General features: G+C 38.2%; 1 protein-coding gene across 1 annotated transcript in view; it reads left to right on the forward strand.

Moving 5' to 3' along the window:
- KIAA1549 overlaps positions 1–25,544 on the forward strand; it is a 131,623-nt gene that overhangs the window by 76,268 nt on the left and 29,811 nt on the right. Inside the window, exons 5-10 of the mRNA XM_083366038.1 lie at positions 648–778; positions 941–1,124; positions 2,810–2,869; positions 7,066–7,211; positions 10,137–10,314; positions 13,330–13,511. Coding sequence (XP_083222164.1) covers positions 648–778; positions 941–1,124; positions 2,810–2,869; positions 7,066–7,211; positions 10,137–10,314; positions 13,330–13,511 — 881 coding nt within the window. The remainder of the gene's footprint in view (positions 1–647; positions 779–940; positions 1,125–2,809; positions 2,870–7,065; positions 7,212–10,136; positions 10,315–13,329; positions 13,512–25,544) is intronic.

A 25,544-nucleotide genomic window follows, 5' to 3' on the forward strand; every position in this document is an offset into this window, starting at 1 on the left:
ACACTCACTGAGAAGGCCCTACCCCTGGGTGTTACCCGCCGGCAATCCTTAACTGGCGGCACCCTGAGAAGGCCCTCCCTGTGGGAGCACACTGGACGAAGGGAGCTTGATGCTGGCAGCAGGTGTTCCCTCAAATATCCCGGTCCCTCGCCATTTAGGGCTTTATAGGTCATCACCAGCACCTTTATAGGTCATCACCAGCACAGATATGAGGATGAGTCTACAATAACTTGCATTAAATTGGTTATTAGTATTCATTATCTTGTATACATGGCTAGGTGATATAAATTAGATAAACAAAAACTGTGTTGCTAGATTTTACTTGAGGGGTGAATTATAGAACTGGAATATCAAATAAAGTATTGATATTGCTTGGATTTCCATAACATATTAAACCAGAATATGGTATGTGTGACTTTGGCTAGCCATTGCAGATTATAAATCATAGTTCATTATTTAGAATCTTATGCATATCCAACTATTTGTGGTTTGTTTCCATTAAATCATGATGTAACCATGATGTATGAAACAGGTCTTTGTGGCTAAAGACTGTTCCTACTTTCCAACCTTAGAATAGATTTCCCATCTCCAGCCAGAATTACTAAACTTAAATCTAGTAACACAAACATTTAATTTTCTGCTTCTAGTCCTTCAATTTGTACCTCGAAGTATTGACATTGGGTTCTGTAACTTCAGCCAGCGCATAGAAAAAGGACTGAGATTTGCCTTTGAGGAGGTGAGAAAGCACCATCAGGATATTTCCAACTTCACTGTGCAGGTGAGACAAGCATCTCCTGAAATGGAAACTGCATCTTCTCTCTCCTCTGCTTTCCCCAATGCTGAATTTTACAGTGATACTAACCACAAAGATGTTGATGATTGTTACGCTAACTACATGTTGAAATGTTTTCAAATGTTCTTTCTGACATGGTCTTTTCAGATACTAAATATAACTCTGAGCCAGCCTAAAGCAGTGTTTCGGCAAGGCCCCGTGCAAATTATGTTTGCCATTCAAGAGAAGCGTGGATTCCTGAATGGGTCTGAAGTTAGTGAACTGCTAAGAAACCTCTCTGTGGTGGAGTTCAGTTTTTACCTGGGCTTTCCAGTGCAGCACATTGCAGAACGTGAGCATACTTGAAATTATTTTTATTTATTTATTTTATCTATTAATCAAATTTATGTCTTCATCTCATAAGAAGTGCTTTGGGCAGCATACAATAATCAATAAAAACATACTAATAAAAACAGTCATTTAAAAATTATAAAATTCAGCATTAAAATGGAGATAATTAAAACTAAACCATGTTAATAACCCTAAGCATAGAGAGGGTGAGTATATCCACCTCAGTAACCAGATCTTGAGAAGATTCCAGAATATCAAAAGGGATGGAGCTGACTTAATTGTGGGGAGGAGGGATGTTCCATAAGGCTAGCACCATGGCAGGGAATGCCCACCACCTGGAACCCACCAAATATAGTTCTCTGGCAGATGGTATCCATTGCATGCTCTTTGCCAGATCTAATGGGCCAGGCTGATATAATTGGAAAGAAGTGGTCCCTCAGAGAGCCCAGTCCCATGCCATAAAGTGCTTTAACAGTTAAAACCAACAGCTTGAATTGGACCCAGAAGCAAACTGGCAACCAGTCCTGCTCATGTAGCATCAGAGGTACAATACAGATAGTCCTAGACTTACCACACTAATGGAGCCTGCCCATTACTGTTGGAAGTTCAGATCTTTGTTAAATGAACTGTGTCATTAATGACCTCCCCATCCCTCTGCTTCCCAATGCATACATTAACCCCCGTGGGGTTGCTCAGGTATAGGGGAGACCATGGGAAGCCTGTTCTTCAAAGAATTCCAAGCTGGAAGCCTTACCGCATTATCTATCAGCTAATCTATGTCTTGATATCACCTTTAAAGTGCTATATTTTGTACCTCTTTATGTTTAATATGCCTGTGAGTTTATCTGTCTAGAGTTTATTATCTTGGTCTCCTGCTTTATTTTAGTTGTAAACTGGTTGTTAACCATGAAAAAAAAATCACCAAATTGTATTTAATTACTTTTAATTGCATATAAATTAAATTAAATTAAATTTAGTTTATGTCTTGGCCCTGTCTAATTCTTGGTCCCAACTCCCAGCATGCATTCTAAACCTAAGTGGATGGACAGCTGGATGGACAGCTTTGATTAGGAAGTGTGAAGTACATAGCATTAATCTTTCGTTTTAACCTTCAAAAATAATTTCAAGAAGATTGAAAGGTGGGCATCTTCAGTCCCAACAGCACCTTTACCATTACATGGCCAACTTTTGATTGCATTGGGGGGGGGAAATAGTAAGATTAATTTTAGGCCAAAACATGGAATAAAGAATACATTATTTCATCATAGAATTTTACACATTGAATCAGATGCCATTATTGTTTAATGCCACTTTATATATACATGTACCAGATTCTGGAAAATAATATGTTTAGGCAGCCACTGTATTTGTCTAGACAGGAAGTTTACCCATTATATGCAGCTTGTTAATTTTATACAATTTCTTCCCTCTCCGGTATTTTTCTAATATGAAAGCATATAGTAATAGCTCTGTGGGATTTAAATTAATTTAGTTTAATGGTCAGAACATAAAACTGATGGTAATTATTATTTTGGTCAATTGATTTTTCCCTAGGATGGTGGCCAAGTTATTTCACTGTTTTACTATGAATTCTAAAATGCTCTCTTGATTCTGGTTTGTTGTCTCTCTGGGTCTTCCTTTTATATGTATTTATTTACCCCTTCTTTCATTTTTTTAATTTTCCAGCTGTTTATTACCCCCAATTGAATACATCACACTTGATGAAATCTTCTTGGGTAAGAACAGGTATGTATCATAAAACTAAATAATCTTTCCACATGATATTATCAGAGTAATAGAGAATATATAATTAATATTTCCTTATATTTTTCAAATGCAGATATGAATAGCAATGGCCAAAGTCTCCTTTGCTTTCCTTGAAGTTGATGCAAAGGTGATCAGCTAAGATTTCAATAATGGTCTCCATTATCCACCATTCCCCTCACGAATTCTTCCTCTTTTACTGACCATTGGCCAAGGGAATAATGTTAGCCAGTTGGAGGAATAGCAAATGGCCTTTGACAGCCTCTTAGCCTGTGATACTTTCTGAGTCGGTCCAATGATTTGTCTAATTATGAAACCCCTTTCATAGAGCAAAGTGAAATGCTTAAAATTTATGGCACAAGAAGTGTGCTTTAATTCCCTAGAACAGAAACCTTCTCAAATGAATTATTTCTTAGTACAGATTATTATAATTTCTACTTTTTTCAATCCTGATAATGATTAAACATCTATAAATGGAAGATATAATGGTCTGTGAGGCATAACATATAGGACCCCTGCAAGATTTTTCAGTTTAGTTACAGATGCTCCATTGTCTCTCTAATGTGTAATTATGTGAAATCACAGTGTATACAGTATAGCTGTCTGCACTTTATTCCAAGAGAGCAGAAGATGCCAATGCTGGAAGCAAGAAAATTTTGATCAATAGGCCTATAATCAAAATATTGTGCAGTTGCCTTCCACATCCTAGGTCAAAAAGTGAATGGAAGAAATCCATGATAACATAGGAGTGGGAGGAAGAGACATAACATTTAAACTCTGGGTCAGATATAAATATGACTTGATTCCAGATTCTCCAGGTGGTGATCTTCGTTACCAGAGCTTCTTTGGTACCTGTTATAAAAGCAGCTTATTTTTTCTGATGTTTGTTCTTCACTGTTCCACTCCAAACTCCTGAATTTTCAGAAGATAAATTTTCTAGAACAGACATTTCTCTCTGTATATGAATGAAGCTTTGACAGTCTGCCACTGAGAGGGGTTGATGAAATTGATCATCATAATGTCAAGATACAGGATGAGTACTGCCACATCATTACAGAGGGAGAAATTGAATAAAGCAAGCTGTTACTTATTCTTTGAAATGCATAACTCCATACTCAAAATAACATGAATAATTTTGCTTCCTTTTTGGGTTGAGAACATCCCTTCACATGTAAAAAAAATGTCTAGTGAAATATGTGGATATAAAAATATTATTTTTCAGCACAAATATTATTTTTCAGCAGACCCATATTTGTGTAAGTTTGAATTATATACTAGATAACCCTGTGGTATGCTTTGAGAGAAAGGCAGTGCAATGTGATATGATAAGAATGAACATTAAATCTTAGGCCAACAATGTATTTTTACCCAAATCCTGGACAGTCCTGTGATCATTTAAGAAGAGATCATAAATTTTTAAAAAATATTGGTAATGGTAAATGAACTTCAATAATAAGTCAATATTTGTTTACCTAAGCCAGACATGTCAAACACAAGGCCCGGGGGCCAGATCCGGCCGGCGAAGTGGTTTCATGCGGCCCGCGAAGCCATCCTGGAAACAGTGAGGGAACGGCCCCCGCTGCCTTGGCCCTGGCCCAGAGACCCTCCTTCCACCAGAGACCCTCAGATCTGTCCCACTCCTGCCCAGGCCCCCATAGGCACCCTTGATGTGAACGATGTAGAGCTGGCCATGCCCACCCAGTAGGCCATACACACTTTAGCCACGCCCACCCAGTAGGCCACGCCCACCCAGGTCATATCCACCCGGCCCCCTGAGGGCAACCGCAATGCTGATGCGGCCCTCAGTGAAATTGAGTTTGACATCCCTAGCAGATAAGTAGAATGACCATGGGCATTCAAAAAAGCAGCAGGAGCGGGAGTGTCTTCTGGCTTCCTGCTGGCTTCCATATTAACTTTGTTTATCAGAAATCACAATCTTTCACCTGCAAACCTAGCGAATATGTACAAAGATAAATCTGTTAAATGCTGGCAATGTAATCAAATACCAGGTTCGTATTATCACATGTGGTGGACATGTCCCAAAGCAAAAAAAAAAATATTGGAATAAAATATACTTATGGTTGGAAGCAATGATAAAACAACATATAGATTTAAAACCAGAGATATTTTTATTGGGCATGTTACCAGGAAACTATAATAAAGGTTAGCTGATAAAAACAGAGGTTAGAAAATTGGAAATATGAGAAAATGTGGATTATGTGAGGAAGATTTACAATGGATTAAAAAAACCTTTGATTGTTATACAATTAATGTTAATGTGGGAAATACTATTTTTAATAATATGATTGCTACTTCCTAGTGTATGATTGTATTTTGATAAGATTATTATGAATGTGTTGATTATTATATTCTAATATATGTATACCTAGACAACACACTGTTCAATACAGAAATGGAATTTTTAAGATGATGATGATGATGATGATGATAATAATAATAATAATAATAACAACAACAACAACAACAACAACAATCGCATGACCTTGGGGATACTGCAGTTGCCAGAACTTTGCAAATAAAACTGGTCTGAACATTGTGAAAAATTCAATTCCACAGGAGCAATAGCTCTAAGATTTTTTATACATTTTTTAAGTTAGTGGTTTTTAGGTACCTTGATTTAAAAACTGATGTAGTATAACACATTGTTTCGGCTAACCTGAGGGTACAAACTGACAAAGAGATAAACACAATGAGAGTTTTAGCAGTAAACATATGTTTTCAATAATGAATTGTTCATTTACTGGAAGAGTTCCTGATATGAACAAATATGCAAGGAAGCATTAGTAGGGTTGAACCTTATTTGGCAGTAGTATTTGTGTTCACTCTTTAATGGTTTAGTTTTGCACTAAACAGTTAAATGATTTTAACAGTTTGTGGTGTAAAACAACAACTTGGAAGGCAGACACTGCAAATGTCCCTACTAGTTTGCATAAAGAGAAACAGAAAAATGCACTATCACAAAAATGGAGAGGCAGATAAATTTAAACATCTGCATGCCCAACAGAAAACTATCTATTGCAGAGGTTAATTCCATGATGTAATTTTTAGATCCAAAGTTAAGGATTAGTAAGGATCAATACAGAAAATATCTAGTAGGTATGGACATTGAATTTTGGAAAAAAGATGTGAGAAGTAAAAGTACAATTTATGATCCTCGTGGTTTGTATGAGAGCCAGTTTGGTGCACTGGTTAAATTATTAGACTACAAACTGGGTGTGTTGTAGTCCTGCCTTGAGAACTAAGCCAGCTGGCTCATGTTGAGCCAGTCAGCCTCAGCCCCATGAAGTAAGCAATGGCCAACCACTTAGAGAATTCCTGCCAAGAAAACTGGAAGGATTAGTCCAAAGTTGCTAGGAATGAAGACTGACATAAAGGCATGCACACATGCTCTTTTTCCTAATTTTTATGTCCTTTATTCAGGTCAAAGTTCTATAAAGTAATGGGAGTTGGCAAAACTTTCACATACTAGCCATCATCTAGTGATTACTGTGCAAGAAGACATAGGTGTCAGAAAACACAAATACTTCTAAAATGACCAGAATCTTACAGTACATGATTATCACATTTTACAAAATTTCAGTTATTCCCATGCATTCACTATAAAAACTGAAATTTCATGACCTTTCAGGTGAGAATCCCTGCCTCTTATGAGTCTTATAAAATTTCAGCTACGTTAAAAATTATTTAGTATGAGAATCTCAATGGCCTTCTGGAGATAGTGTAGGCATAAGCACCTGGTGGCACTATTTTCCATCCTTTAAATGATTAAAATCTTTTAAGAAGATACTAGACAATCACTTGTCTGAAATGGTACAGGTTCTCCTGCTTGAGCAAGGGGCTGGACTAGAAGGCCTGCAAGGTCCCTTCAAATTCTATATTCCTATTCTATTCTATTCTATTCTATTCTATTCTATTCTATTCTATTCTATTCTATTCTATTCATGAAACTTTTAAAACCAGATTCTTCATCAAGTACTTCCTGGTGTAACATTTATCAAAGATATAGTTGCCATTTCCCAAATAACAAAACTTCTCTTTACCATTTTGAATATTATTCTAATGACAAATGTTTAGCTTACCTATGATGCCAAGGTGAACATTTCAAGCATCTTTTAAAAGCATACCTTTTTTTTATCTGAATGTTTATTTCAACTTAGTTGTTCTGGGAGTTATCAACCAGAAAGTTGAAGAGGAAGTTTTTCAGGCTGAGATGGAGCGAAAGCTAGCCCAGTTGTTGAATGAGGCTGTTGGCCCAGGGCGGAGATGGAGAAGAGCAACTTTTGCTGGGAAGAACATTGTGCAGGTATTTCAAAGAAAATGGGAGTGAAGCTTAAGTTGGGAAAGACATCAATAATAGTAAATCATTAACATCACCATCATCTTTTTTTGTATCTTTCTCATGCCCCAAATGCTTTGAATTTTATTTTATTAGTGCTGCTTTTTTGTTTGCTGGGGTTTAAACAGTATTAACTGTGACATGCGTAAGCAGAATTTGAATTTGAATTAATTAGGCTGAGTACAGGTTTGTTTCATGTTCTTTTGTTAGTGTTCAGTAAATGAAATTTTTTGCTTGTTATTCTTTGGCTTTCTCTGCTGTTATTCTCAACTCCTCTCATTCTCCAAAGATACTAAGATGATGTCAGGATTATTTTTCTCCTTACCAGAGTGTCACATACAGTTACATTAGAAAATAGAATAATGTGAATGTTTCCATGAACAGGAAGGAAGTCAATAATCAGAAAAACTATAACAGTTTGCTAGATACTTTAGAAAAATGTAGTTTTTCTTATTTTCCCCCTTAGCCATGGAAGAGGGAGAATGAAAAAAAGAGAGGGGAGGGAACAAAAGGTTTGGAGAATGGTAGTGTTTCTTCTCCTGGGTTTCTTGGTGTATGCAAAATTGTGAGCAGATGGTTTTAAGATTTCAGTCTTGGACCACAAGCCATCTTTCATATTTAACTTTAATGTGGTATTCAGACTTGTTATTAAATATTTATAACTAATTTGCAAATATTTCCACATTGATGAAACGTAGCAAATATTTCTGCAGGTTGGTGTTTTTTTTTAAGTCCTTCTCAATTTATTTCTTCTTCATGGTTTAAATTTCCATTTCTAAGTTGTGATGTTAGATTTTATGTTCTGTTGACTGTGGATTTTACATTATTTGTTAGTAATTTACCCTGAGCATCTTAGGCAAATTTGGTTGAAAAACAGATGAATACTCTTCCTTTCTGAATTTTAACCAATTTTGCACCAATTCTTCTGACATCATCTTGTGTTTTATGTATTACCTGGATAATTGTCTGTCACTGGCCTGGTCTAAACACAGCGATAATAATTTAATAATTTAATTTTCTGTGAATGACCCTTCTCATCTCTTCCCTCTCCTACTCCTATGACTGTGAAGGAGACTGGAAGCAACCATTTTCAAGCTTAAGTAATTATGGTTTATAATTGCATTAAAACCAAGAAAGGTCGTCTGTTTAAACTGTAGCTTATTGAAATAAATCACAACTAGAATCTTATCATTTATTTTTCATTCAATAAACCGGTGTGTGTGTGTGCGCCCTCATTTGAATATTAGCCATATATGAGTACAAAAGACAGTAATTTGTTTAAATCAGAAAGTAGATTATTGCAGCAACATCCTTGTAGTTTTGCTAGCAGATGAAGTGGGGAGTTAGAAGATTTAAAACAGGATATTGCACACTACTCTCACTGCCAGCATTTTACCATTATCTGTATTCTTTTCCTTAGCAAGTGAATATCCCTGCATAAAAAGCACTGAAGTAGACCCTCCCACTGTTCTTATTGTATAAGTATTGTATTACACAAATATGCCTATACACAGATATTCTTGAAAATAAAGATGATGAAGCTTTTGCTTTGTTTTTTAGTGTATTAAAATATTTATTTCTTGTTTTAATACCAACACAAGTCTTTGAGTAAGCTATGAAATTAAATTTCATTGGAACCAATTGGGCATCAAGGAGGATATGTGTACTTACTTGGTGTCTTAAAAAAAATAAACAATAGTTTCAGATCAACTTGTTTCAAACAAACCTTACTTAATATTAACTGAAGTTGGACTGTTGTGCAAAACAAAAAATTAGCTATAAATCAAATAAATTGTAAAATCACAGGGAATACAAATACAAAAAAATGGAAGTAAGAGTGCCCAGGTCTTCTGCTCAACCATGCTGGAGAGGAGGAAGGCAGGGTAGAAGTCCAAGACTTACTTACATGATGCTCAGCTCTGGATCCTCAAAGTGGCAACTGTGTGCCTGTGGATATAGTTTTTAGTGCCCTTTGGGCTCACTGCTTCACCTGATTTTTATATTTTTAATTCAAAAAATGGAAACCTAGGACCTAGCAAAATTAAACATCAGTGTTTATCATCTTTATTTCCAACCAAGACAGTTTTGGGATCCTAAACAAAAAATAAGAATGATGAGCGATTGTAAACCAGTACTCTCTCTTTGGAGGCACATTCACCTGTCTATCAAAAAGAAAAATGTGGGCAATGATTGGGAGCGTGTGCTGGGGGGGGCTGTCCATGTATCTAGTAAAATGGCAACGCAGGCAGTCCTCAACTTACAACCATAATCGAAAGCAAAATTTCTGTTGACATTTTAGTGCGATTGTTAAGTTAGTAACATGGTTGTTAAGTGAACCTGGCATCCCCATTGATTTTGTTTGTCAGATGGTCACAAAAGGTGATCACATAACCCCAGGACACCGTTATAAATATTAATGAATTTTAATCATGTGACCATGGGGATATTGCAACCATCATAAGGGTGGAAAAACATTCATAAGTCACTTTTTCCAGTGCCGTTGTAACTTCAAGCAGTCACTAAACAAACTGTTATAAGTCAAGGACAACCTGTATTTGCTGTGATTTTATAAATGAATAAACCCCTCTTTGGAATTCTTTTTTTTAACAGCATTCACAATATATTCCAAAATTCCAAAACCCTACCAACCCAAAAAGTGTGGGTTTTTTGTTTTCTTTTTTTGTGAACATTTTTCCTAAAGTATGTGTCTATCATTCAAATGTGGCTATCATTCAAATAGACAATGGCCTATCTCACCACAAAAAAGGGGGGTGTCAATGATTGAAGTCCATGACCCAAGTCACCCCAAAGTATGAGATGGCAAAAAATAATGAAAATGGAATCCTCACGTTTTAAGCATGATTTTTAATTGAAATTCTTGTGCTTTTTCAGATGGTGAATTTTTCACGCCTAGAGGAAGCCGACAGTCCAATTATGCTGGTCTATTTTGTGGAAGATCGAGATGGGGAAAGGCTCAGTGCTGTGAAGGCATCAGATTTGATTAATAGGGTGGATATCCAGAAGGCTGCCATCATCCTGGGTTATCGCATTCAGGGTCCAGTGGCTCAGCGTGAGTCTCCAAACAAATAGAATAATAAGTCATCCTTGCAGCATGTTCAAGAAAACAGTCTATGCATACAGTTTTCTGGGGAACTGCTTGTGTATGTGCCTATGTTTCAACTTCTATGATATGAAGAATTTTAATACCTCTGTTTCCCTGGACTCTGTAGAAGTGTAATATTCTCCTCACAGCGCACAGAGGTGTTACATAACAGCTCCCTACGTGGTTAATTGCTCACTATGGTAACTGTTTAATTAATGCTTTCTTTAGACAGAGCAACCTAAATTTCTTACAGCAACACGTACACACACAAAGACACGCATATCTTCAACTTTTATAGCATGTTGAAGATTATATCATCAACATTAAGTAATTTGTTATCATGAGCTGTATCTTGCCATAATAAATTGGTTGGTTTTTAAGGCTTTATGATGCTTTTGTTCTGTGTATTACATTATTATCTGATGTTATTTCATTCTGAAGTTGTGACTACAGTAGTACAAATAAGAGAGGAGGCAGAGGCAATACAGTGAATCTAAGCTATGTTCAAATTAAAAATGACTTTAAATATTACGGATGCATAGACTGAACCAGATTTCCAAACTTTGAAGTGTTTAACATCATTGAAATCGGTGTTTCTCAACCTTGACAATTTTAAAATATGTGGACATCAACTCCCAGGATTCTCCAGCCAGCATGCTGGTTGAGAAACACTGATTTACAGTGTTTGGTTAGATAACTCCTTAAGGAAAACACTCCTTGTTTATTTGTTCAGGACCTGTTTTCTTTTAATCAAAGAAAATAACCGCATATTTCCTGCACTCTTAGGGGAGAAAGGACAAAACCAATAGGATTTTAAGAAGCTCCCCTGCAATCTCTCTGAGCTAGGAAGGTATGGGGTTGCTTCTGCTGGCTTCTCCAGCAAGGATTTTCCTCACTGGAAGAAAGGCATGTGCCAAATAAGCAGTTCTCTGTGTCTGCTACTCTTCCAGCAAGGAAAAACTAATAACATCAGGGGTGGGAGTTAGGAAAGAACATTACTGATGCTGTTACTTCATTAAGCAGCATTTCCTAACATCACTCCCCCAGCCGGGTGAGTTGGCTTGATTTGCCCCTGAACTGAATCTAGGCTCCCATGCCTGCTTTAGGGAAAGATTTACATTTCTTTGATTATTGTAGGTCAGGGGTCTTCAAACTTGGCCCTTTTATGACTTGTGGACTTCAACTCCCAGAATTCTTCAGCCAGGCACACTGGCTGAGGAATTCTGAGAGTTGAAGTCCACAAGACATAATAGGGCCAAGTTTGAAGATCCCTGTTGTAGGTGGATACCATCCTTTCTTCATGGCAGGAGATATGATTTCTCCTTCCCTGTAATTCGATCGTTACAGTAACTCTGTAATGATTGTTAAATTGATCCTCCATAGTCATGGCTAGCTTCCCAGCAGAAATTAATCTTAACACTCTAAACCAGCTTTCCTCAAATGATGCCCTTCAGAAACTATAAGCACCATGCCACACAACCAGAACAGCATATAAAGGAAATCTGACTGTAGGTCCTTTTGCAACTTGTCTAGTGTGGCCAATGAGTATTGTTTACATTGGGATTCCAATAAATACGGCTAACTCAGTGGTGCGCATCACATTTCTTTATGCATAGATTTATTCCATCTTTCCCAATGAGTCTTCATGAAAACTCATAAAACTGTTTGTACATATGTTGTCATGATATATACATGCTGAGCAAGTACTTTTCCTAATCTATGCCTTTTTTGGATATAATTTTCCTTAATGGGTCAAAAAATGAGGAAACCCAGTTCAGATAACTTCGACTTTACAAGGACCTCAACACTGTTTGGCCTGCAGCCATTGCAGTACTTTTACTGTTTCCTAGACACAGAATATTTCCGTTATTAGCATGATGGGACTCGTTTCCCCATAATTCTGTTCTGTGGCTTATATGTAGCTATTTACAAAAGCACCGTTGTAGCACTTCAACTTTTCCAGATATGGAAGGGGAGAAGGAGTGTTATGCATTTAGCACTGAATGTATCAGCACATACTATATAGATATGAAGTATTTATAGCTAGCTTATTTTTTCTTTAGGGACAATAATAGATTTTCTGCAAGATTACAGTTTATCAGCATGTGTTCTTATATAAACTATTGAAGTTGGTATGGTATCTAGCTTTTATAAAACTTCTATTTGTATAAGCAGTTAAGAAAAATAGCAAATATTTGCAATTTTTATTATTAAGATATTGGAATATTTATCTTATTCAGAACTCTACAGGTTTCTGTCAGTTTTACAATACATTAATATTTATATAACAAGCTTTTTTAACCAAATTTACATAATTTGATTATTTGATATTTATGAATTTCATTTTGGAAAAAATTTTTAATAAGATGAGAGTTTAAACCACTGAGATGGTATTCTGAGGTACAGTTTACAACTTACAGTCAAATTTAAATCCTACTGTAGAGGCTGCCAATAGTTATAAAAATTTCAGATAGAAAAGCCACAAATATAATAAAAGCTTCGTTAGATCTGAGTAGTCTTTCCAGTTGGGAAGTTCATAAGTATGAACTGTTCCACTATTCCATCCCAGCAGTGGGTGGGATATCACTCCCACGATAACAGATATTATATTATAACAGATGTTCAGATATTAAAGAGACAAGCTTAGTTCTTTTGCCCCAATTTGACTGTCATACTGTGTATATCCATATGTACTTCCATCTTCTTATATAATTGTTGCCGATTTACTGAATGTGAGAATAGATGAAGTGATATTGCAGTGGATAGCCACAAACTCTGGATTAGCTTTTGACTTTGCTTTTGGCCTCAGAATATTTAGCTCACTGGCAGTTGGAAAAGGTAGGTAGAGTGATTACATGAGACTAAAGTACTAAATGTTCATGTCCGAAAACTATATTTTAGATGTTTATGCTTTAACACTATGATTAAACACTGTTAGAATTTAGTACATAAATTCTAACTTTTTCCCTATTTCTTTGATAGCTGTAGATCAAGTCAAAGAACCTCCTCCAGAATCACAGAATAATCTATGGATTATTGTTGGTGTTGCAGTCCCTGTAGCTGTGGTTCTATTGATAATCATAATTTTATACTGGAAGCTTTGTCGCACGGACAAACTTGAGTTTCAACCAGATACCATGAGCAACATACAGCAGCGTCAGAAGGTAGGAACTGGAGAAGTGGGAATGTTCTAGAATGCCTAGGTGTTTTGTGACTTGCTAACAACTATTAAGAGTACTCTTATAATACGGCTGCCATAATCTGTTCATAAATGGAAGGTCATGCTTATTTTGCAGAATGCAAGTAGTGAAGCTAAGCATTTGTGATCCCAGATCTAGAGTTTGCAAGGCTGCGATATAATAGATAGTATATTCTAAAAAATATCTCAGGATATGGTATCAAGAAAGTTCTTTATGAATAAGGGAAACCTGTTGCATCTTAAAAAAATAGTTGTCCTTAACTAACATTTAATATATATATTTATATAGAGACCATTCATATACTTTGGTCTGTGTATTATCTAACAGTAGAAATCTAATATTAATATTTGTAACAAATTAAAAAGAGAGAGAACACCTAACTATATCAAATCTTTTTGGCAATTGCTGAAAAATGATAGAACCATGTCCTGCCTTTTTATTGATTGAGTCTATTTTGGGATGGAAATTGTCCTCATAATATCCCCATTTTTATGTAATGTTTTATTATTTCTTTTTCTGTTTTGTATTGTGAAATACCTAGAGTCACAAAACTGAGATGGGCAATCATATAAATTCTATAAATACATAAGTAAGCAAAATAATATTGTAAATCCTAAAATAGATACAATACAGTTAAAGCAAAGCCAATATTTTTCTCCAAAACATGGATGATCTTGGTCTCATTCGTAAGTGACATGGCCTCACCCACATTGTGTAAGGCCTTGCCTTCTGTTCTCCTCTATCTTCCCCAAAAGGTTAAATATTAGAGAGGGTGATGAGGGTGGTGAACACAGCACAAAACATTGTGGGCTGTCCCCTGACACCACTGGATGACATCGCCAGGGCTTGCTGCCTTGGAAGAGTGAGGAAAATTCTCAGGGACGACTCATACCCTGGTTGGTACCTCTTTACTCTCCTACTATCGGATAGGAGATATAGGAATATAGCCAGCTGTACCAACAGGCTGAAGAACAGTTTCTATCCATGGGCTGTCAGGCTCTTGAACAGGAAATAGCTTTATGTATGATTGACTTGCAAGGCTGGTGTGTTGTGCAATTAGCAAACATGATGTAATAAGATGGTGGGTTTGCGGTCACTGTGAGTTGTGGTGGGGGCATGAAGGGAGGCTCAGCCAATCTCAATGTATACATGTTGTACTTTGATATTCGTTCATTCATTCAAATATAGATGCAAAGGTTGCTTGGTGCTGATCTAGTTCATATTTTCAGACCAACCTTCAACCTTCACCGTAAGAGCATTATTACCTCTACGTAAAGAGCCTTGGTGGAGCAGTGGGCTAATGCCTCCTTAAGTAACACCAGCTGCCTGCAATTAGTGCAGGTTCGCATCCCACCAGGCTCAAGGTTGACTCAGCCTTCCATCCTTCCGAGGTAGGTAAAATGAGGACCCAGATTGTTGGGGGCAATTAAGCTGACTTTGTAATAATGCCGCTTGGGGGTGTGTGAAAGCCCTAATAAGCAGGCATATACATAGAATGAAGGCTACTGCTAAGCTTGTAAGCCGCCCTGAGTCTTCGGAGAAGGGCGGGATATAAATGGAATTAAAATAAAAAATAAAAAATTATTATTATCTCTAGTAATGTGGACTCTGCAGCCTTTCAGAGTTGCCTTCTTTTTATACAGATTATAACTTATAGTAAAAAAGCTAGATCTGAGAACTGTTCCATTTTGGACAATTTGATTGGTCTGGGAATATTCCTGTTTACAGGAATTGGTCTGTTGTAGAAGTGTTTTTTTCTTCATTTCATATTTTCACTATGTTTCATTAATCATGAGAAAAATGAGCGAGGTTGAAAGTGATTGTGATTTTGATGGAAAGTTGTTTAGAATAACTGGGTAGCTTTACTTTTCATTATTGTAACAAGAGAAGAAGGAAAATCAGCAATAGCTTTCACCTTTGATGACTTCTACACTATTGACTTGAGTTGTCTCTGCTTTACTAAAAATAGAAATTGGTCTAGGAATAAGGCTTAAATACTACCTTTACTTTACTTATACTGTGTTTCCCCAAAAATAAGACCTATCCTGAAAATAAGCCCTAGCTTGTTTTTTACATGTGATCCTACTATAAGCCCTACTCTAAAAATAAGCCCTAATTGAGACTCAGCCCATTCTGTCCTACCATCTGGTTGTACGAGGTGGAGTGAGGCGCATGCATAAAAATCAAGCTAGGGCAGGGGTGGGCGGCTGGACCTACACCCTGTACCTGCTTACCTCAGCGCCCTCGCAGCCAGGCCTCCCACACCATGACACCTGCCTTGCCTCTTGGCAGTGGCACCAGCAACAGCAGCCCCGTCCAGCTGGATCCTGCATGGCCACTGGCCCAATTCTTCTGGTTGCTGGTGGCTGCTCGTGGCAGAATGCCACATGGTGCATCATGCCAGTGCCACCGCTCATGGCAGGAGGCCATGTGATGTGCCTTGTGCTGCTGCTCATGGCAGGAGACCAAGTGGCACAGCTCGCTGGTGCTACCGGTCACGACAGGATGCCGCATGGTGCATTGCGCCCGTGCCACCGCTCGTGTGTGCCATGACACAACACATCATGTGGTGTCCTGCCATGAGTGGTGGCACCGGTGCAAACTCCACATGTTTTCCTGCTTTGAGCTGCCACGAAGAGCTGTAGAAGTTGTTGGGCGGTGACGCGACAGGTATTTGAGCATGGGAGACCTGGCTGCAGCGTTCCTAAGGTAAATAGGTAAGATATCCCCCTAAAATAAGACCTAGTGTCTCTTTTGGAGGCAAAAAAATATAAGGTTTTATTTTGGGGAAAACACGGGTAAGTAGCTATTTTATGTTTATTAAAACTAAATACTACCCAAACTTTGCTTCGAGAAGTGCTCATAAGCCATTGGTAGAATACATTAAGTTCTTTGAAAACACGAATACTTTGAATGTGCTATGCATTTAATTGTATTTCATGAACTTATAAAAAGTTATTCCACTTATGGTACCCATCAGTGTAGCATAAATCAATGGCATGCGGATTTCGATCCTCTCAAGGATTGGAAAAATGTATTTAACTGAAGCATGACAAAATTGATGTAGGGACTTTAAACTGAATCTTGTGGGGGTTGGAGATTAAAACCTCTGAAGTAAGACTCTCAGATAAAGTAATTCCTGTTAGAGGAAGAAGTGGAATTATAAAGAACTTTACACATGATGTTTTGGTTATTTGTACCTTTTAGAGGCTTCCCAAAATTGAACTGCTCTTTGGGCAGGCCATTGTCCTTTACTAATTTCTAAAAAAAAGATGCCTGGCATGCAATTTGTTAATTATTCTTGAAATTATCTATTTGACAGATATGGCCAGATACATCTTACTTTTTAATATATCTAAATAGGCACAGTGATTGATAGAATTCAATCCTTGTGAAGCTGAAGAGAATAACCTATGTCAGGGGTATCCACTGCCGGCCCGCGCCCACCCTGGCTCCGGCAAGGGGAAATGTACATTGTGACGTGTCATGTGACGCAGCGAGTTTGACACCCCTGATCTATGTGTATAAATACTGGTATAAACCAGTCTGAATGTGCCTTTAGTAGTTAGCCAGAATCAGCTCTCTCAGGTGCTTTATCCTTTTCAGTTGTTGGATAAATTTGAAAATCTCAGATGTGACATCAACACCCAGTCTGGAATATATTCGAGATGTAGCTCAAGAGATGTGGAAATGAAAAAGGCATCACTGCAGGGTTTGGCAGTGGGCACAGTCTTCTGGGTTGAAGAATATTCTCCTCCAAAAGAACTTACAAGATTTTGTTATTTTTATGTTAAAGCAACAGGTGTGCTACATACTTTGTGCCTAAGTATTGCTAAACTCTGCTTTGCAAAAAGAAGTAGAAACAGTCTTGAATTGCTTTCAGGACACAGTTCGAAGGAATAAGTTAAAACTAGGGTTTAAGGTGGGGAAAATGTATCAGAATTATTTGGAATCCATTTGGAACAAGGGTATCAAACTCGCAACGTCACATGACATGTTGTGACGTATTGTGACTTTTTTGCCATTGCCGGCAATGAGGTGGGCGCGGTTTCACTATGATGCATCCGGCCCGTGGGTTGGCAGTTTGACACCCCTGATTTGGAAGGAGGAAAGGCAGCAACATAAAATATGGGAGTGAGTTTCTGGGATGGAAGTAATGTAATGGTTCTTACTGCTTCAGTAATTTCATCACAGACCAATCTCTCTGAGCTTTTTTAGTTGAAGAGTTGCATAAAAGGCATAGAAAATGTTAATAATCCACTCTGCTGTGAGTCATCTTGGTTTTTTTCCCCACTGATCTTTGACTGGATGTGATCTGCATCGTCATACTGAATAAGAATTTTGTTTACTTGAAAAATGAGAACAATTCAGTAGCAACATCTGTAAATAACCACACTTTTATTTTCTCCATGTTTAGCTTGTAAACTGAATTTATTAAATTAAGAGGTCAATATAAATAACTCTTAGAGTCTGGTTGTGCTTGTACACATCCATGCTTACGTAAAATCCTAACTTCAAAGGTTCTTTTTTAATTCATGAACTTCCATTGGAAATTAGTTGTCAGACATACCAAGGCTAATATATCTATACCTCCAGGTCCCACCTTCTAACTGATGGTTAGAACTGTGATCTTCTTCCTCGAACAATTTTTTTTTATTTTATTAATAGATTAGTCTCATAATTGGGGCAATAAATTAAGTAATATGAAAAAGACTTTTAAATTGTCATTTAATAGTAACAAAGTCAACTACTTGTTTAACTGTTGACAATATTAACAAAATAAGCACCTATTTAGAGAAATCCTGGAACTAGTATCTATTGCTTTTATATAAAATAATCATTGATTTGTGAGTACGATCTCAGGTTTTATATTATATACACATCGCATAAACCAAAGCTTCATTCTTTTCTAGAACAAAAGGAGGGAGGGAAATCCTGGTGTTTTCCTCTGACTAAACCTATATAGGATTGCACTGCAAATACAATGTCTGAATGTGGCTCAAAGATTCTCATTGCATTTCCTAGCAAAGATACCCTTTCAGGTCACTAAGGAATACATGTAATTATCTTATTTTTTTCATTCTTTATTTGTTTCCTTGGAGAATAACAACAGGCATCAAAGATAACATTTTAAGGATCAAACTAGCATATAGAATCACCTAGTGACTCTCCAGTGATCATTTCAGTACCAGTACTTTGCTTGGGAAGCTTTAATTTTCTAGGGATGTGATTAAAGGACATAAGAGTTAAAGCATCTACCCTCCATCTTCAAAGTCCTCCCCCTCTTTTTTTAATATTCCTGCCTGACATCTCTCTGTCACCCACAACATACATACCAGTCTTCTCCAACTCTATATACTAGCATTTTTGCCAGATAATAATTCACTAAGACAATTTTACTGGGTCTCTAGAGTTGCTCAGAGATTAGCTGCCACAGCTGAAATATTACTGTTCCTGTCATCAAACGTACAAAGGCTTACTCATTAAGCAACCTGCTCTGGCAGTGTTCTTATCGGTGTATGTATCAAAATAGAATAAAGTGGCATTTTCTATGTGATTCTGTATATATATATGCCCTCGCCGTGATGTCCTGTTGCCTGGAAGCGGTCCGGGTCTGGATGGGGAGAAACAGGCTTCGTCTCAATCCTGCCAAGACTGAGTGGCTGTGCATACTGGCATCTCGGGTCAACCAGATTATTCCATCTCTAACAATGGGGGGTGAGGTGTTACCCCCCGTTGATAGGGCTCGCAACTTGGGCGTCCTCCTGGATTCACGGCTCAATTTTGAAGATCACATTGGAGCTGTGACCAGGGGGGCTTTTGCCCAGGTTCGCCTGGTGCGCCAGTTGCGACCCTATCTGGACCGAGATGCCCTACGCACAGTCACTCATGCGCTCATGACCTCCCATTTAGACTATTGCAACGCTCTCTACATGGGGCTGCCCTTGAGGACCACCCGGAGGCTTCAGCTGGTGCAGAATGCGGCCGCGTGAGTTGTGATGGGGGTTTCCCGATACTCCCATGTTACACCTCTACTCCACGAGCTGCATTGGCTTCCATTTGCCCTTCAGGTGAGATTCAAGGTGCTGGTGATGACGTATAAAGCCCTAAATGGCGAGGGTCTGGGATATCTGAGGGAACACCATCAAGTTCCCTTCGTCCAGTGCGCTCCCACAGGGAGGGTCTTCTCAGGGTGCCGCCGGTTAAAGATTGCTGGCGGGTAACACCCAGGGGTAGGGCCTTCTCAGTGGGCGCGCCTGCCCTTTGGAACCAGCTGCCCGCGGAGCTTAGGACTGCCCCTGACCTCCGTTCATTCCGCCGGGACCTGAAGACCTGGCTCTTCGAGCTCTCTGGCCCAGGCTGAGAATTTTTTTAACTTTAACTGGGGTTATTTTTTCTCATGGAATGATGTAATCTTTTTAAATTGTTTTTAGCTTTTGTATTGATTTTCTTTTAAATATTCTGTAAACCGCCCTGAGTCCTTCGGGAAAGGGCGGTATATAAATCTAAATAAATAAAAAATAAAATAAATATATAGTGTGTAGATAAAACATACATATTTATATACATACAAACAATGTTACACCTTTGTAGGTATATTATTATTGTCTATATAATAATTATATATATATAATCCATTCCAAATTACTATGTATTATCAAGAAATTATGAAACTACTTTTCCCCTGGGGGGGTTCTGTGATCATGTGTGGCAAGGATTATCTAAAAGCAAAATTGCATCCTAGCCCAGCTACTGTGTTCTATTTTAAATGGAGGTGGTTAAATGTGTTTGAAGGCTTTTGATAACCATCTGAATTGTTATTCTAACTTTTTTTGGGGATAAACAAATTTCTGAAAACTAAGCAGAGGCTGGGTTAGTCAATGGAAAGTAGGAAAGCATCCTCATCGCCACCTTGAGACCCCCTTCCAAATGCTGCCTGTGAATTACACTTCCTAATGTGAGAGAAGAATAATATTAGTAAATAAGTGGAAAATAATCATAATAGTAGAAGGGTGTGATGGCTCAGCGGTTAAAGGTGCTGACTTGTCAGCTGGAAAGCTGACAGCCCAGGTTTGAGGCCTGAGTGCCACACAACATATGATTTCCCATTACTTGCCCCAGCTTCTGCAAATCTAGCAGTTCGAAAGCATGCAAATACGAGTACTGTACATAAATGGGTATCACTTCAGTGGGAAGGAAACAGCATTCGGTGCTCCTTTGGTATACAGCCATGCTGGCCACATGACCATAGAAGTGTCTTTGGACAACACTGGCTCCCTCAGCTAAGAAATGGAGACGAGCACTACTGCCTAGAGTTGGACACGACTGGACAGGGGAAACCTTTAGCTTTAATCGTAATACTGCTATTTCATTAAACGTTGCTTCAATATAATTTTGGTTCTGGCTCTGCCCTTTTTGGCTGCTCCGAGTTCAATGATGGCTGTCAGCCTGAGCAAGATTGTGCAAAGATTTAAGAAAGAATCATTAAGGTCACTCGTAAAGAGAAATTATATAGTAAAAACTGTGAAATCATGAATACCTGAAAGTATATTTATGCATTTATTTGGAGCCTGTTAAGAGGCTTCTTATGTGCTAATGATTGGCTCTCCCCACACCTGAAGACCTAATTCTATGTCCAATCTTGACACTCATGTCCTTTATCACATCTCTTTCAGAAGGCCCATTTCTCTGCATGTATTATATTACTTTCAGGTGCATGCATTTCTTTCATCAGACATGATGATTCTGAATTGTTAATCCTCTATCAGACTCTGTAGCCTCAGATTCAGGATTAGGAAAAGAAAGACATGCCATTGCTGAAGGCTGCTATGAAAGGCAGCTCAGTAATCTTCAGTCACTGAGATACAGTATCATAATTCCATTGAACTGCAGTTTCTGTTTGAGCCATTTCAGCACTTTGAGTTACAATTTAATTTACAAAGCCCTTAATGGCTTGGGGCTGGGATATTTATACATAATACTTCCTTTACCTATCTAAATGTGTCTGTCATATGTCTAAGTCTACCTGTAGACTTTAGTAATACTGCTTACGGGATCATATCTTATTGCTTTAGAACTATATCCATGAACAGCTGCTCTGGAGTCAATTGAATGTATGCAAAAGGATTCTTTATTATACATAGTAAGATCAAAGTGTTTATGGATTGAGATGACTGATTTTGGCAAAGCTTGAAGGGCCACAGATTGTTACAATTTGAGGAGTCAACTGTCTATCTTCCTCTGAATGCAGCCAATAAAAATAAGCATGGGGAGATATCCCTTCATTCTAGCCAATAACATGCTCAATATGAATCAAAAAGGCAAAATGGAAACAAGGGAGATAAGTGAATTGTTTTGCTTTCCTGGCCTCCCCTGACTTACTGCCATATAGATATTTTGGACTACAGCTCTCATCAGCCTCAAACATTTTGGTCACTCATAGCAGGTTCTGAAGTCCATTTTGGTGGAAGAGTTTAACATATTGTGTTTTCATTGTTTATTATTAATAGTAATAATAGTACACATATGTATTATCTAGTATTGTGTTCTGTTCCAGCCTACTACCGGCCCTGCAGAAATGTCAGGGACAACCCCTTTTCAAAAGTCAATAGGCTGAAAGTAAGCCAACCAAATTTATTTACACAAATGAAACGAAACAGATCCAAAACAGAGCAAAACAAATACTAACCACGACTAAATCAGAAGCTGTTCAAACGGTTGCCTTCCGCAACCAGCACCTCCCACACATTCCCCTTTTAAACACAGTTTCAAGGCGTGGCTTCTCTTTGCCTCCTCCCGAGGTGCCTCATTGCCCTCCTTTGTTCACTCCTGCTTGTCTGCCTCCTGCTTCCAGTGTCCTTGAACAAAGCCAGCTGTGAATCATCTTCGTCCAAGCTTTCAGGCTCACACAGCTGGGTCTGAAGAGGAACAAAACGGGAGGGGCCTGGCTGAGAGCTCTGTGATGCCTCAGAACTTTCCTCTGCAGGCTGTCCAATCCCCTCCTCCTCCTCCTCAGAATTGTCCGATTCAGCTGCCGTACCCGTAGGCTGACACTGAATCACAACACATTGCATTTACATCCTGTCAACTCTCTGAGAGCTTAAGGCAATATACGTACAGGGGTCTCCCTACAACAACCCCTATCAGAGAGAATGATGTGAGGGACAGTGGTGCAAAATCACCCAGTGCCTTGTGGTAAAGGGATTGCTTAACTGGGACTCCCTGGTTCAAGTTCAGTGTTTTAACTATAGCACACTGGCTATTTTTATAGACTTTCAAATATACAGGTGAAACTCGAAAAATTAGAATATCGTGCAAAAGTTCATTTATTTCAGTAATGCAACTTAAAAGGGGAAACTAATATATGAGATAGACTCATTACATGCAAAGCAAGATAGTTCAAGCCGTGATTTGTCATAATTGTGATGATTATGCCTGCTATTGAAGCATCCTGGTCTTCCATAACACCTCAGCAGTGCCACAGGTTGATGCCACGCCATGGCACGCCGCATTGAGGCAGTAATTGCTGCAAAAGGGGCCCAAACCAAGTACTGAGTACATATGCATGCTTATACTTTTCAGAGGTCCGATATTGTTCTATGTACACTCCTTGTTTTATTGATTGCATGTAATATTCTAATTTTCTGAGATTGTGGATTTGGGGTTTTCATGAGCTGTACGCCATAATCATCACAATTATGACAAATCACGGCTTGAAGTATCTTGCTTTGCATGTAATGAGTCTATCTCATATATTAGTTTCCCCTTTTAAGTTGCATTACTGAAATAAATGAACTTTTGCACGATATTCTATTTTTTCGAGTTTCACCTGTAGTAGGCTGACTAACTGGAAACCCAGAAACACCACCAATGTCAACAGATATAGATATTTCACAGGATTGTATTATTGTCTATGCTATTGTCCTAAAATCATGATGTTTTGTAATATACCAGCAAGTTGAAAATACCTTCCCTTCAAAGCTTTTTATCTCCATCTGCTGGTTTAAACTTGTCAGTAGAATTCTCTGAAACTTGATGAGGTTTTAATAACCTTTTTCAAGGTGGCACCTTCCAGATATGTTGCAACTACTAGTATGACCAAATAAAAGAGGAGGTGGAACTGCACTATATATAAGAAATAACTACATCTCTACCAAAATAGAGCACAGCAAATGATGAAAACTGTCTTGAATGCATTTGGGTCAATATAAAAGCGGGGAAATGACATTGTCATAGGTATAAACTATGGGCCACTCAACCAAACAGAGGAACTAGATTAACTTTTTGCTAGTCAGTTAGCTAAGGTATGTAGGAAGCACATCACAATAGTAATGGGGAACTTTAATTACCCTGACATCAACTGGGAGACAAACTCTGCATCAATCAAACAGGTTCCTAGCAGACAACTTTGTCTCCCCAAAAGTAGAGAAAGAAACTAGGGGATCAGCCATACTGGATTTAATTCTCACTAACAGAGATGAAATGATAGAAGGTGTTGAAGGTATAGGAATTTTGGGAGGGAATTTATTTATTTATTATTATTTGGATTTATATATCGCCCCTCTCCCGAAGGACTCGGGGCAGTGTACAGGGCAATTAAAACACTATATACAACACATAATATACAAAAATTAAAATAAATTAAACCAAGTAGCCCTAAACAATAAAACACATTCTAAAATTTAAAATCTAAAATCCCAATCCCTCAGTCCAGGCCGGCAAGTTCAAATAGTCAAGTCTTCAGGTCGCGGCAAAAAGAGCGAAGGCCGGGAGCCATCTGGAGCTCAACAGGGAGCTGATTCCATAGGGCAGGCGCGCCCACAGAGAATGCTCTACCCCTGGGGGCCGGCAGTCGACATTCCCTGACCGACGGCACCCTCTCTGTGGGAGTGCACAGGACGATGGGAAGTTAACGCCGGCAAAAGGTACTCCCGTAAATAATCCGGGGCCATGCCATTTAGGGCTTTATAGGTCATCACCAGCACCTTGAATCTCACCTTGAATGATCACGCAATACTGGAATTCAACATTATGCAAGAACAAGCAATAGAATAAAGCCAAACTAGAGTTTTGGACTTTAAGAGAGCTAATTTCAATCAACTTAGAGAGAGCTTCGGAAGGATTCTATGAATGATAATCCTCAAGGGGAAAACAACCCAGGAAGTTTGGGAAACTTTGAAAAGTGAGATTATAAAAGCCCACCAATAAAGAAGAAAAATAACAGTTCTAAAAAAAAAGCAGCATTTTGATAAATTGATAGACAAAAAACTCTTTGATAAATTGATAGACAAAAAGGACAAGTATAAAAAGTGGAAAGAGGGGCACATAACTAAGGCAGAATATCAAAAAATAGCCCGAGCCTGCAAAGATGACATGAGGAAAGTGAGGCTCAAAATAAATTAAGGCTTGTGACAAAAAAATAACAAAAAAGCTTCTTTCAACATGTAAAAAACAAGAAAAAAGTCAAGGAAATGATTGCTCCATTAATGGGAGAAAGTGGCAAGAAGGTGACAAGCAGCAGGGAGAAAGCAGAACTGCTTAACTCATTTTTTTACATCCGTCTTTACACAAAAGGACAAAACACTCCAACCTATCAAAAACAGTACCATAAAAAACAGATTAGGAATTCAAGTTAAGATAGGCAAGAAAATGATAAGTGAGCACCTGTCCACCCTAGAGAGTTCAAATCACAAGGACCATATGGACTATACTCCAAGGGTCTGAAGGAATTGACAGATGTGATCTCAGAACCATTGCACCATATCTTTCAAAGATTCTGGAGCATTGGGAAACTACCAGAGGACTGGAAAAGAGCTGATGTAGTTCCCATTTTAAAAAAAGGATAAAAAATAGACCCAGGAAACTACAGACCTATAAGCCTGACCTCAATACCTGGGAAGATTCTGGGAAAAATAATCAAGCAATGAATCAGTGAACACCTAGAGGCAAACAAAGTCATAAGCAAAAGCCAACATGGGTTTGCCAAAAATAGATTAT

Source organism: Vipera ursinii (assembly GCF_947247035.1).
Source record: "Vipera ursinii genome assembly, chromosome: 6".
Lineage (NCBI taxonomy): Eukaryota > Metazoa > Chordata > Lepidosauria > Squamata > Viperidae > Vipera > Vipera ursinii.